Below are 13,697 nucleotides of genomic sequence, written 5' to 3' on the forward strand. Positions count from 1 at the left end.
TAGGCCAAAGCCAAGAGACAAGAACTCAGTCTAGGTCTCCCATGTAGGTGGAAGGCACTGAACGACTTGAGCCATCCCAGGCTGTCTCTCAGGGTGCACATTAGCAGGACAGCTGGCATGGAGAGCTTGGCCAGGACTCCAACCTAGGCACTACAATATAGGATGGTGGTGCCCCAAACGGTGTCTTAATCACCAGACCAAATGCCTGCTCCTTAAAGAGGATCTTTTTTTTAACAACATTCTCAAACTGTAAATTAAAGATTGAGGCACAATGGGAATTGGGAATAATTCATTGGTTATTTAACCTGCGTGAACTTGAATTGACTTGTTCTTCTTGTCTGTTTTTTTTTTTTTTTTCCCTGAAGGTGAGACCACAACTCCTCGGGCCATCTTGACAGGCCACGACTATGAGGTCACATGTGCAGCGGTGTGTGCAGAGCTGGGCCTGGTGTTGAGCGGCTCTCAAGGTAACCCTGTGGCACCTGCATAAAAGGGGTGCCTTTCTTGACGTCTTCTCGTAACGTACTAGCAAAGATGAATTGGACACCTTTCCTCTCAAGCGTCTGTTGGTTATGGCAGCCCCTAGCCACCCGGGGCATCTAAATTTGGTAAAATGAAGTCACTTTGGTAGCACCGACCTAATATGCAGTGGTCAGCCAGTGGCTGCCATATTGGACAGCACAGATGTAGGACATCTCCATCACTGTGGAAAGTTCTGCTTCACAAATCACAAGGACCAGGGACATGTTTGTGTGTTTGTTTCTTCTTCTCATTTCTGATGTGGACAGGTTCCATCGGACTCCTGAATGGATGTGTTAACGTCTAGATCTAAGGACGAGGTAGGGGCCCGAATGCACTGAGAACGGAGTGGAACGAGACTTCCGCTGGCTTTCCCGAGGGTTTGTGCCGGTTGCATCATCCTGTATTTAGCCCAAAGATATTAAGCTAGCATTCCAAGGGCACATGCAACCAGTCAGCTTCTGAGCAGGAGCAGAGCTGCTTTTAATCCATCGCTTAGTCCACTGTAATAGTTATTCATCTATCTCTGCTCTGAACACACGGAAAAATCACACTGCAGTGTCATGACGCTAAGGCTTATCTCTCACTTCAGGGACCTTATCTGTGTCCTGAACTAGGCCTAGCAAACAAGGCATGCTAGATATTAAAGGATTGCACTTAAAAATTTAGCTGGTCAAAACAGTGATATAGTAATAATGACAGTAAGAATTCTGTAAGCCGGTGCCGCGGCTCACTAGGCTAATCCTCCGCCTAGCGGCGCCGGCACACCGGGTTCTAGTCCCGGTTGGGGCGCCGGATTCTGTCCCGGTTGCCCCTCTTCCAGGCCAGCTCTCTGCTGTGGCCCGGAAGTGTAGTGGAGGATGGCCCAGGTGCTTGGGCCCTGCACCCCATGGGAGACCAGGAAAAGCACCTGGCTCCTGACTCCTGCCATCGGATCAGCGCGGTGCGCCGGCCGTAGCGCGCCAGCCGCGGCGGCCACTGGAGGGTGAACCAACGGCAAAGGAAGACCTTTCTCTCTGTCTCTCTCTCTCTCACTGTCCACTCTGCCTGTCAAAAAAAAAAAAAAAAAAAGAATTCTGTAACTACTGGAGCGCCCCCCCCCCCCACTTCTTCTGTCTAATAATTTCACACATGCTGAGCTGACATGAGTTTCTGGTGTGTATGTAACCTAAATTGGGCACGGACAGTAAAGCTATCCTATGATAGCCACACTCGCTTTGCACAGTAGTGCTAGCACTGTGAAAGGGACCACGGAAGCTGAAACCATGCAAGATAATCTTAACAATCAATGTGAAATGTTATGATTGTTCCGTGGCCTTTGACATTTTTTTGTCAAAACATTAAAAACTCTCTTAGTTTTAAATATGAAGATACTTCAAAAGGTTTGTGGAAAATGGAATTTAAAAATGTTTTATACCAAAAAAAGGTAATCCTTACATATAAGGGTCTTCAAAGTGATCAATGAAAATACATATAATGAAAAAGCTATGTATGAATTTTAAAAATTTCGTATCAAAATAAATTTGTCTTTAATTCCATTTTTCCATGAACTTTCTGAAGTAGCCTGTACATAAGGAACATGAAAAAAATCGTGGGACTCATATCTACTCAATGTTTTATAATTTAAAACACTGAAAGACATTAAGAATTAAAGTAGTTTATGTCTCTGTGAAAGACTTTTCAAGAGTAGTTTGAATAACATTTATCACTTTCTCAACAGATACGCTTCGGGAGTGAGTATCTTTTCTATGCCTCGGGTGGGGGGGGGTATTGCTATACTCCTTAATACATTTGGGCCAGCTTCCAACATTTTGTGCTTTCAGTGTCATGAAATAAGCACCAAGGTTCCCTTGATGCCAGGCTTTTGCTGGTGTCTCTCCTTCTCAGACGTAATTTTTGTGACAACCAGTTTCTCCGTTTCTGTTAAAAGTGTCACATAGCATGAGTGTAACTCTTCCTTCTGTAACTCTACGTCTATTCCATTCAGGTTCCACTTTAGCTCTATCACTTGTCATTTCTTTCCTGACGTTTCACCTTTGGTGTCCGGTGCCCTTTACATTTGATTATGCATTTTTGTAAGATATCACATGGGCTTTATCACTGGGAGACAGGGAGCCAGCCCAGCTGCACTGTTTGTTGTCTGGGCCCGACTGGGTAGCCGACACTGACCAGTCCCCAGCATAATTTGAAAGAAGGACGTGTTAGTCACCAGTCAAGATACACATCTGTCATTAACATGGTGATTTTTGGACCAAGGCACTGGCCACAGAACTGTGTACCTTCTGCAATTACTGTGATAACTGAAATGTGAACCGTGTTGTGGGTGGCTGATGTTATTTCAGGAGAGATAGCTGAAGTTCATGCACTCCAGAATTGTGCAAAACAAAGACTGCTTGTTTCTGTTTTCGTTGGAGAGCTCTAAAAATTTATAAGCTCCCTGAGGGCCGAGAGCCTTATTTTCCAAAGAGCCCATTTTCAGTAGTGCTGTGGGGAGCAGGCGATGATTCCATGTGGCCATAAGTGACTTAGCTGGCAGAGTAGTAGGGCATGTCTCCAGTTACCCACCTTGTCTTACTCAGGTATCGCTTAGATCTTACTCATCATACAGATAATGTTTCGTTCCCTGCTCCTTGCTGTCCTGGAGCAGGTACTCAGTAGGTGCCACACGTGCGCCTTCAGCAGTATCCTGGTATCCTGGTCCGTGCCCAGCTTCTCAGCGTGGGGATCACCTGGGTTGTTGAGAGTGGCAGAAGCTGCTGCCTGCTTTGGGGCAGCAGAGGAAGTGGGCTCACCCGGTTGCCAAGGAGAAATGGCAGGAGGATCCCTGTGTTAACTTTGAGGGGATCGGGATCTAGTTCCAGGGACCCACCCCCCACTTCAGCGTAAAGGGAAGAAGGGTCAGGCCTGCAGAAGCCGCACAGGCCCCATGCCATGGCCGTTGGCTCTGGGAGACGCAGGGAGAGGTCACGGTGCGTCTGCAGCAGCCAACGATGGTTTGCAGCCCAGCCTTCCTTGAAGCAAGCTGCTGTAGGATCTGAGATTGGTCCTCTTCCTTTCCGAGTCTGTCCCGTTTATAGATTGCCTCTCGGCGTAAGGAATGTCGTAAGGTAACTTCCTGTCTCTTGAGGAAAAGTGAGTGTGACTGTGTCTGGCTTGGCTTCGCTCCTCTCCCGGGTGGAAGGTGAGAGCGGCAAACCTGAAGAGGCGCGCTTTAGCAAAGGAACGCTCCTCTAAGAGACTCGGGTTTAGTTTTGTTTTGTTCCGAAGGCTTCTCCAGCCGTGGTGTGGCACTGTGGTCCTGCGCAGTGTGCTCTCAACCTTCAGATCACACGTGTCTGCTTGCATCAACTAACTGAGCTGCTCTCTGTCTCTCTCTTTTCAGAAGGGCCGTGCCTCATACATTCCATGAATGGAGACCTGTTAAGGACCTTGGAGGGCCCTGAAAACTGCCTGAAACCGAAGCTCATCCACGCCTCCAGGGAGGGTCACTGCGTCATCTTCTATGAAAACGGCCTCTTCTGCACCTTCAGCGTGAACGGAAAACTCCAGGCCACCACGGAAACCGATGACAACATAAGAGTGAGTGCCCTCCAGACTCTCCAGCATTGTGGAGTTTTATCCCAAAACGGGGCAAGTGAGGAGGGAGTGGCTCTGCTACCCCAGGCCCGCGGCAGATCAGTAGGCGGCACTTGCCCAAGGCTGAAGCACCTCCCGGGCCACACGGGTGCCAGCAGTGCTGACAGCATCGCTCAGCGCCCGGTGCATGGGTGCATGTGCTCCCTGGGCCAGCTGTCCAGCAGAAGTGTTTCCCCTAAGGCCTGTGAAGCCATCTGGGCCGGTCTGCAATGGCACTGCCCAGGTTTGGCTTTTTAATCCAAGAAAGCTCACAGCCCGCTGTTGTTTTGTGAGTGTCCAAGCTAAGAGTACAGCAGATGACACCCCAAAGTGGCCTCTCTTTGCAGTCAAACAGGTGGGCAAAACAGGGATTCTGACTACTTAGAACTAGCATCTAGTTGCAGATCTGACTGCTTGGCGAGTAGCAAGACCAAACCATGCCCCGTCAGGGGAGCTGGGCTTCAGAGTGTGACATGCATCCGGCAGACATGTGTGGCCTGTTGGTCCACTGCAGTGGGTCGCCTGTGGAGCTTCTGCTGCCCTTCTGTGTTGTAGGACAGGACCCTGCAGATACTAGAGGCAGGCAGAGCTCTGAGGGGCTACTTTGTAAAGGCCCTGTCTCCTCACCTCCAAACGCGCAGGCCCGGGTGACCAATGCAGCTGTGCTGTTCCCGTCCTTCTCCAGAATGGGGTGGGGCCGCATGTGAGCCGAATGCTGTGAGGGGAGCCAGGGGAGCCAGAGGGGCCGTGGGGACCTCTGCCCTCCGCGTGTGGCCCTAGGGTAGCTCAGGACCTTTTAGGCATGCTGTTCCAGATGCTGCTATGACATCAGTTCTCCCAGGGTCTCAAATCCAGTCTGGTCACCTCCTCCTCCTGACTGGGTCAGGAAGTAATAAAAAATAAACAAACAAAAACACTGCGTGAGAGGAAACTTGAAAAAGTTCGTGCAAAACTGAGATTAAAAGATGGCGCAGTTTCCACGAACTTTGCGAACCGCCCCGATCCTGGCCACAAGGGTCAAAGGGCGGGCCCTGTCGGCGTGCACCCCCTGGCGTCTGGTCGGCGCTGCCCGCGCTCCGTGCCGCTGCCGCGCGGGCACGCACTCGCCCGCGCTCATGCCCCGTGTTGATTCTCCCTGCCTTCCCATAATACTTCATTTAAACCAAGTGCACATCAGAGGGTTCTCCTTTCCTCGTTTCTTTACAACAATAATGTTGACAATCCGTCACTTCGAGCCGCGATTACATTGTCAGCTGCGCTAATAAATCTAAAATAATTTGCAATCCCGGGCCGGCGGCAACCGTGCTGGCAGCCCCAGCAGCTGCGGGAAAGGCCTGGGGGCCGAGCCGGGCAGGCGGCTCGCTCACGCGCAGCGCCGTTCCCTTCCGCCCTGCAGCCCTTGTCATTCCCCTCTGGATTTTAGGCTTCAGCCGTCCAGCCGCGTTTTCTCCAGCACCCCTGCTGTGTTAGGCCGAGTAGGCCCCAGCCTTGGCCTGCTGGTCCCTTCTCTGAAAACAGAGTGGCCACGTTGCAGGCCCCAGCACTGAGGGTTTCGGAGAATGGGGTGAGCTGCTCCCTTGGGTCCTCTTACACCTGCAGTCACAGCCACCCCAAAGGTGAAGGCAGAGAAGGTGATAAGCACTCGGACCCCCTGAGGGTGGTTTGGGGGATAACTGGCCCCAGGGTTAGGTAAGGAGAGGCCAACAAAATGTTTTGAATGCTCACGAATGCCTAGTCCTAAAAGTCCAGGGTTTCCTTAATTCCAGACAGAAGTGGGATTAGAGATTCTCTATTAGCACAAAGCCTTCAACATGAATGGTTTTAATATAGCACTTATCCTTGTAAAGAGCCTCAAGTCTAACATCCAAGTGAACCACAACGCTAAGGTTAATGGATTTTCATCAGCTGAATTTTTTAAGTGTAGCAAACAGTTATTTGCCCTGGTCTTCATTGCAGGTCCCAGACACCGCTAGAGGTTGCCATTTGTGAACTGAATGGGGGGAGAGGATATTGATTCTTACTCATGTTGAAAAATCCTAACATTTGCATTTAGTTAGTAAGACTTAGAGGATCACATCTTATATGTAACTGTCTTCAACACATAGGTTTGTATTTCTCGGGTTTTTTTTTTCTTAGAGAATAAGATATATTGAAGACACAACTAAAAGTTGGCACTTATGCAAATATGAATTGAATGAATACGAAACAGCCCTTTTAAAAAAATATTTAGTGGCTGACACTGTGGCTTAGTAGGCTAGGCCTCTGCCTGTGGTGCCAACGTCCCATATGGTTGCCCGTCCGAGTTCTAGCTGTTCTTCTTCTGATCCAGCTCTCTGCTTATGGCCTGGGAAAACAGTGGAAGATGGCCCTAGAGTTTGGGCTCCTGCTACCACATGAGTGACCTGGAGGAGGCTCCTGGCTTCAGATCGGCTCTGGCCATTGCCACCATTTGGGGAGTGAACCAGCAGATGGAAGACCTCTGCCTCTCAAATAAATAAAGTCTCAAAAATATGTATTTGAAAGGCAGAGAGAGCAAGCGAGCAGGCATTATCTTCCACCCACTGTTTTATTCCTCAGGTGGCTGCAAGGGCCAGGGCTGGGCCAAGCAAAGCCAGTAGCTAAGAATTTCATCTGGTGTCCCCCATGGGAGCAGGGGTCCAAGTAGTTGGGCCATCTTCCGCTGCTTTCCTAGGCACATTAACAGGGAATGGATCAGGTGCAGAGCAGCCAAACTCAAATTGGCACTCATCTGGGGTGCTGGCTTTGCAGGTAGCACTTAACCTGCTGCACCACAAGCTGGCCCTAACCCTCTTCTATGATTAAAAAAAATTATCAAAGGGTAAACTGAAGACTTAAGGTAACCATGCTAAATCTCAGTGCAGAATAGTGTATTTTTCAGGAATTAAAGTGTTTTCTTTCCTGCCGGCACAATCTGTATTCCCATTTTGCTGTGCCCAGCTATACCCCAAATGGCAGGTGTTTGCAGCGACTGATAGAACTCCTGATGCCAGCCAGCCAAAGAAAGGAAATGCGTATCTCAGTAAGCTGGGAAGAGAAGGCTTGCAGGGACAGCTCAGGGAGTCGCTGAGTGGCCTTCGGTGTAGAGGAGACGGTTCACGGCAGGGGGCAGCACTCTTCCTGTGAAGGGACAGTAAAGCGCGCAGGCTCTGGGAGCTCTGTGTCAGCCCTGGCACCTGCCTGTGGAAGCAGCCGCAACAAACAGCTGTGGCCATGTTCTGAGAAAGTCTCCTTGACGGCATGCACGTTGGAAGTCATAGCTTACTCGTGTGTCATGAAAAATTCTTTCTGAAACCATTAAAAAACGTGGAAATGGTCTTAGACAGACAGGTGAGGGTCTGCATTTTGTCCCCAGACTTTCCCTTGTGGATGCCGGCTTTACAGAGAGCAGATTCCGAGTGTGCCCCATCTGCTCATCACTGCCAGGGATGGACGAGGCAGTGGGTGTGCGTGGCCTAGACTCGCGTGGACTGCCTGTCCCTTGGAGCACTGTCAGTCTTAGAGTGAAACACTTCCCCTGTGGGTCAGTCACCCTGGAAGGCGCAGCTGTCTCCAGAGTCGCCTTCCCCAGTGCCGCCAGAACCCAGCTGGCCTGCTGAGGGCGCTGAGACTGCTGGCTGGCCACCTCACTGGCAGTCACCACCGTGCGGGCGTGCGGGCGTGTGGGCAGCTAGCCCTGGCCTCTGAGCTCTGGTACATAGTGGGACTGCACATCCACGGGAGATGCCAGGAGGTTCCATCCAGGTGCTGGCCCCGGGCCACGGCATGCAGCAGTCCAGAAACTTCTGTAGAACCGAAGAATTTGCCACGTCATCCATAAAAAAACAAAAGATCCGCAAGCACGGCCTCACTTTTTGGTTTTTGAAAAACGCCATGTCTCCTACAACACGTGGTTTCCTAAAAACCCTGAAGATTTCTTGTGCCAGTCGTCCTTTCTGCCCTGCAGTAGCTGGCGGAGTGTCAGAATTAAGCAGACAGAGCGGTGCCACGTGTCCCTAGAACCACTTCTCTACTGAGTGCCGCTGTGTCTTCCAGGCCGTCCAGCTGAGCCGCGACGGGCAGTACCTGCTCACAGGGGGAGACCACGGCGTGGTGATGGTCTGGCAAGTGTCTGACCTCAAGAAGCTCTTTGCCTATCCAGGCTGCGACGCCGGAATCCGGGCCATGGCTCTGTCCCACGACCAGAGGTAACACGGGACTCATGGGGTACTGTTGGGGACTTAAAAATCTGCAGGGGGAATTTCTATAAAGGGCGGGGCTGTGCTGGATGAGTTGGGTTGTGGGGGTCACCTGTGCAATCAGAGCATTCTGTAGTCAGTGTGTATCACCTCTCTTGGACAAAACCAACCAGGTTCTCAAGGAATAGAAAGCATTTCAGTAGCAAAGGCTCCAAATACATTGCTACAAAGCCTTTTGTACTTCCTTAAAGTGTCTGTCTTCCTAAGTAAGATGTAGAGAGCAGTACACGTGTTCAGTGTAAAATGCCTCATCTGTGTCCATGCGGATGCCACGGAGATTTGGCTTGTGGCAATCTTTATTTTTTTTATTTTATTTTATATTTTTATTTTATTTTCCATCTTATTTCCACTTATTATGTAGTGACATGTTTTGCTTTTTTAACTGTGGCAACTCAGTTTACCATTTAAGCCTTTATTTAAAGGCTGTCCGTTCAGTGGCAGTGAGTACGTTTACCACGTCGCACGATCACGGCTGTCCACTTACAGAATGTCTGCCCCTCACCAGTCTCTCCTCGTAGCTCTCCTCCACTCCCCTGCCTCCATGTTTGCCTCTTCCAGGCCTCTCCTGTGCGTGGAGTCACATAATATTTACCCTTTCGTGCCTGGCTCATTTCACTTAGCATAATGTTTTCAGGTTAATCCATGCTTTCCCACGTATCAGCTTCTCATTACTTTGGAAGACTAAGCAGTGTGCAGTAGTGTGGCTAGACTGTGTATTCACTCATCTCTCAGTGGATGCTTGAGTTGTTTTCACCTTTTGGTCATTGTGAATAATGCTGCTGTGAACACAAGTGTACAGTTCCTGGGGGTACACACTCAAGAGTGACAATGCTGGATCATACTGTAATTCTAAGTTTAATTTTTCAAGGACTCCAGAACTGTTTCCTGTGGTAGCTGCACCATTTCAAATTCCTCCCAGCAATACAAAGGGTTCTGACTTCTGCAAATCACCGCTAACACTTGCTGTAGTCTGGGTTTTTTGAAGATAGCTACCTTAATCTGTATCATGTGGTCTTGCACTGGTTTGGTACATTCCCCTACTGATGTTCTCTTTTCACTGTCCTCGTAGTGTCCTTAGGATGCACACAAACTTAATTTTTAAGAATTCCAACTTGCTTTCTTCTGTTGCCTGTTTTTAGTGTCATGAAGCTTTTCCTCCATGTTTTCTCCTTAGAGTTTTATGGTTTAGTGTTCAGGTTTTGACCCTCCTGTGTTTCATTTTGGTATGTAGTGGTAGGCAAGGGCCCACTGTTTTACATGTGGCTACTCAGTTTTCCAAGCCCCATTTGTTAAAAATGCAGTCCTTTCACCCATTGAGTGGTCTCAGCACACTGTCTAAAGTTATTTGACCAAATGTCTGAGGACTTTTTTTTTTTAAAGATTTATTTATTTATTTGAAAGCCAGAGTTACACAGAGACAGAGAGAGGCAGAGAGAGAGAGAGGCCTTCCATCCACTGGTTCACTCCAGTTGGCCACAATGGCCAGAGCTGTGCCGAATCTGGAGCCAGGAGCCTCCTCTGGGTCTCCCATGCGCGTGCAGGGGCCCAAGGACTTAGGCCATCTTCTAGTGCTTTCCCAGGCCACAGCAGAGAGCTGGATTAGAAGAGGAGCAGCTGGGACTAGAACCAGCACCCATATGGGATGCCGGTGCTTCAGGCCAGGACATTGACCTACTGTGCCACAGCGCCAGCTCCTGAGGGCTTATTTCTAAATTGCCTATTCTGGTGTTCTCTGTGTACATTTTTATGGCAATGCAACACTATTTTGATTACCTTAGCTTTGTAATAGGTTTCAAAATTGGCTACTGTGAGACTTCCAAGCTCGCTCTTCCCTCTCCAGATTGTTCTAGCTGTTTGCAGTCTCCTGAGATTCCATATAAACCTTAGGCTGGGCTTTCCAGGTCTGATGGAACTTCACTGAGACTTTCAGAGAGACTGCCTTGCACCTGCAGATCCCTCCGGACAGTACTGGCATCTTAACTGTATTGTCTTCTAATTCATGAGCGTGGGCGATTTTTGCATTGATTTATGTCTCTTTTTCTTTTAGCAGTGTTGGCAGTTTTTGGTATGCCAGTGTTCTCTTTGGTTACATTTATTCCTAAGTATTTTATTCTTTTGGATGCCATTATAAATGGAACTGTTCTTAATATTATTGAGGTATAAAAATGCAGTTGATTGTGTGTCCTGCAGATTTACAGAATTTGCTTGTTAGCGCTAAGTTTTGTTTTGGTGGCATCACTAGGAGTTCCTACTTGTGAGATCATGTGATCAGGGAACAGCGGTAACTGCTCTCCAGGATGATTGCCTCGTAGTCTTCCTGCCTAACGGCTCTGTCTAGGACTTCAGGGCTACCCTGCATGCAAGTGGCGACAGTCGACTTCCTCATTTTGTTCCCGATCTCAGGACACGGTTTTCAGTTCCTCACCATTCAGCATGAGGTTAGCTCTGGGTGTTCCATACATGTTCTTTATCATTCGAGGTAGTTTCCTTCGGGTCCTGTGTATTGGGTGTTTTTTCTTCTTTATAATGAAAGAAGGTTGAATTTTGTCAAATGCCTTTTCTGAATGACTTGAGATGGTCATGTGGTCCCTTCTTCATTCTGTTAATATAGTGTATGGTACTGAATTATGCATGTAAAACCATCTTTGCATTCTAGAAAGAGATACCATTTGGTCACGGTATGGAAGAGTGAACTCAGTTTGCTGGGATTTCGAGTCCGTGCTCCTATGGGAAGCTGGTCTATAATGTTCTGTTCTCGTGGTGTCATTTTTCCCTGGTTTTTATGTTGAGGAAGTGCTGGCCTAGTTGAGTGAGTTAGGCAGCATTCCCGTTCCCCTCCTTCAATTTTACGGAAGGATTTGAGAGAATTGCTTTTATTCCTTTACATAGTAGGTAGAATTCACCAGTGAAGCTTGATTCAGATTTCTGTATTTCTTCAGGATTTAGTATATTGTTTCTGAAAATGTGTGCACCTCATTGAGGTGTCCAGTTTGTGGGTGTTATTAAAATTCTCGTTTGTCATTTCTGCAAAATTGGTAGTAATATCCCAACTTTGAGTTTAGTAATTCAAGTTATCTTTCTTAGAAAATTTAGCAAAAGATTTCTCAGTTTTGTTGCTATTCCCAAAGAACAAACATTGACTTTTCTGTATTGTTTTTCATTCATCTCTGCCATAGTCTTTATTTTCTTCCCTTTGCAAGCTTTGGGTTTAGTTTGCTTTATTTTTTTCTCATTCCTTAAGGACAGTGTAAAGTTAGGTTACTGATCTGTTATTTTTCAGTGCTTTTGCTGCATCCCATAAAATTCAGCATGTTGTCATTTTCACTTTATCAGGGTATTTTCTAATTTCTCTTGATTTCCTTGACCCATTATTTAATTTCTGCATATTTGTGCATTTTCCAATTTTCCTTCTGTTAATGATCAGGAAAGATGTTTTGTAGCCTAACAAATGGTTTATCCTAGGGACTGTTTCATATACACTTAAGAAAAATGTATAATTCTGTTGGATGGGTGTTGTATATGTGTATGTTAGGTTGAACCAGCTTATAGGTTGTTCATGTCCTTTACATCCCTACTTCTCTTCTCTCTGGTTCTTCTACCTGACCTTAAAAACTGGGTATTGAAGTCTGCATTAGTGTAGAACTGGGTTTTCCTTTAATTCTATTAATCTTTGCTGCATATATCTAGGGGCTCTAATATTTAATACAATTATATTTTCTTGATAATTTTTAAAAATGTTTATTTATTTGCGAGGCAGTGTTAGAGAGAGGGAGAGGCAGAAGAGAAAGGTCTTCTATCCGCTGGTTCACCCCCGAGTTGGCTGCAATGGCCGGAGCTGAGCTGACGTGAAGCCAGGAGCTTCTTCCTGGTCTCCCACATGAGTGCAGGGTCTAAGCACTTGGGCCATCTTCTGCTGCTTTCCCAGGCCATAGTAGAGAGCTGGATTGGAAGTGGAGCAGCTGAGACTTGAACCAGCACCCATATGGCAAGCTGGCACTGCAGGCAGCAGCTTTACTCGCTATGCCACAGCACTGCCCCTTATTTTCTTCATAAATTGACCTTTATCAATATATATGGTGTCCTTGTCTCCTGCAACAGTTTTGACTTAAAGCATGTTTTCTCTAATATCGGTATAGTCACCTCAACTCTCTTTGATTACTATTTGCTTGGAATATATTTTTCCACCCTTTAACTTTTTATTTATTTATTTTTCATTCATTTATTGATATGAAAGGCAGAGTGACAGAGATGTTCTAACTGCTGTTTCATGCCCCAAATGGCTGCCAACAGCCAGGTCTGGTCCAGGTACATTAGCAGGAAGCTGGATCAGAAGCAGAGCAGCTGGGACTTGAATCAGCACTCCAATATCGGTTTTCAGCTTCGCAGGCGGCAGCTTAACTCGCTGTGCCACAATGCTAGACCCTAAAGTGCATCTCTTATACGCAGCATTTAATTGGATGTTTTTTAATCCACTCTGCCACTCTCTGGCATCTGGCTGAAGTTTAATCTCATTACATTTAAAGAAATTGCCAGTAAGATTAATTTTTGCCACTTCTCTATTTGTTTTCTGTATGCTTTAAGGTTTTCTAAAAAATAAATTTGTGTTTATTCATTTTCATTTTTTTTTTATTTTTCATTTTTGAAAGGCAGAGACATAGAGTGAATGATTCTATCCATTGGTTCATTCCCCAAATGCCTGCAACACTCAAGGCTGGACCAGGCCAAAGCCAAGAGCCCAGACCCAATCCAAGTCTTCCACATGGATGGCAGGAACCCAAGCACTTGAGCCATCATCTGCTGCCTCCGGGGTGCACCAGCAGGAAGCTGGGTCAAAGCCAAATAGCCAGGATTGAACCAGGTGGTCAGATATGGCATCAGGCATCCCAGGCAGCTACCTAATCACTGTTCCAAATGCCTGCCTCACCTTAATTTCCTCATTACCACTGTTTTGTGTTTAGTTGACTTTTGATAGTGATGTTTTTAGTTTCTAGTTTTGATATGAGATACTAGGAAAGATACTGAATATGACTATCCCAACTACTCAGAGCAAAGTCTAAGGTACTGGGCTTGGGGCCAGCGCCGTGGTGTAGTAGGCTAAGCCTTCGCCCATAGCACTGGCATCCCCTATGGGCACTGATTCTAGTCCCAGCTGCTCCTCTTCTGATCCAACTCCCTGCTGATGGCCTAGGAAAGCATGGAGGATGGCCCAAGTGCTTGGGCCCCTGCACCCACGTCCACGTGGGGACCCGAAAGAAGCTCCTGGCTTTGGATGGCCAAGCTCTGGCCATTTAGGAATGAACCAGCAGA

The 13,697-nt window shown here is 47.4% G+C and overlaps 1 protein-coding gene across 6 annotated transcripts in view; it reads left to right on the top strand.

The window, feature by feature from the left end:
* Positions 1 to 13,697, top strand: part of LRBA (LPS responsive beige-like anchor protein) — a 747,733-nt gene that overhangs the window by 727,960 nt on the left and 6,076 nt on the right. For all 6 annotated transcript variants that reach the window (XM_051819347.2, XM_051819345.2, XM_051819348.2 and 3 more), the window contains exons 54-56: positions 366 to 467; positions 3,902 to 4,098; positions 8,188 to 8,339. In XM_051819347.2, coding sequence (XP_051675307.2) covers positions 366 to 467; positions 3,902 to 4,098; positions 8,188 to 8,339 — 451 coding nt within the window. The remainder of the gene's footprint in view (positions 1 to 365; positions 468 to 3,901; positions 4,099 to 8,187; positions 8,340 to 13,697) is intronic.

The sequence above is a fragment of the Oryctolagus cuniculus genome, chromosome 8 (genome assembly GCF_964237555.1).
Source record: "Oryctolagus cuniculus chromosome 8, mOryCun1.1, whole genome shotgun sequence".
NCBI classification, from domain to species: Eukaryota; Metazoa; Chordata; class Mammalia; order Lagomorpha; family Leporidae; genus Oryctolagus; species Oryctolagus cuniculus.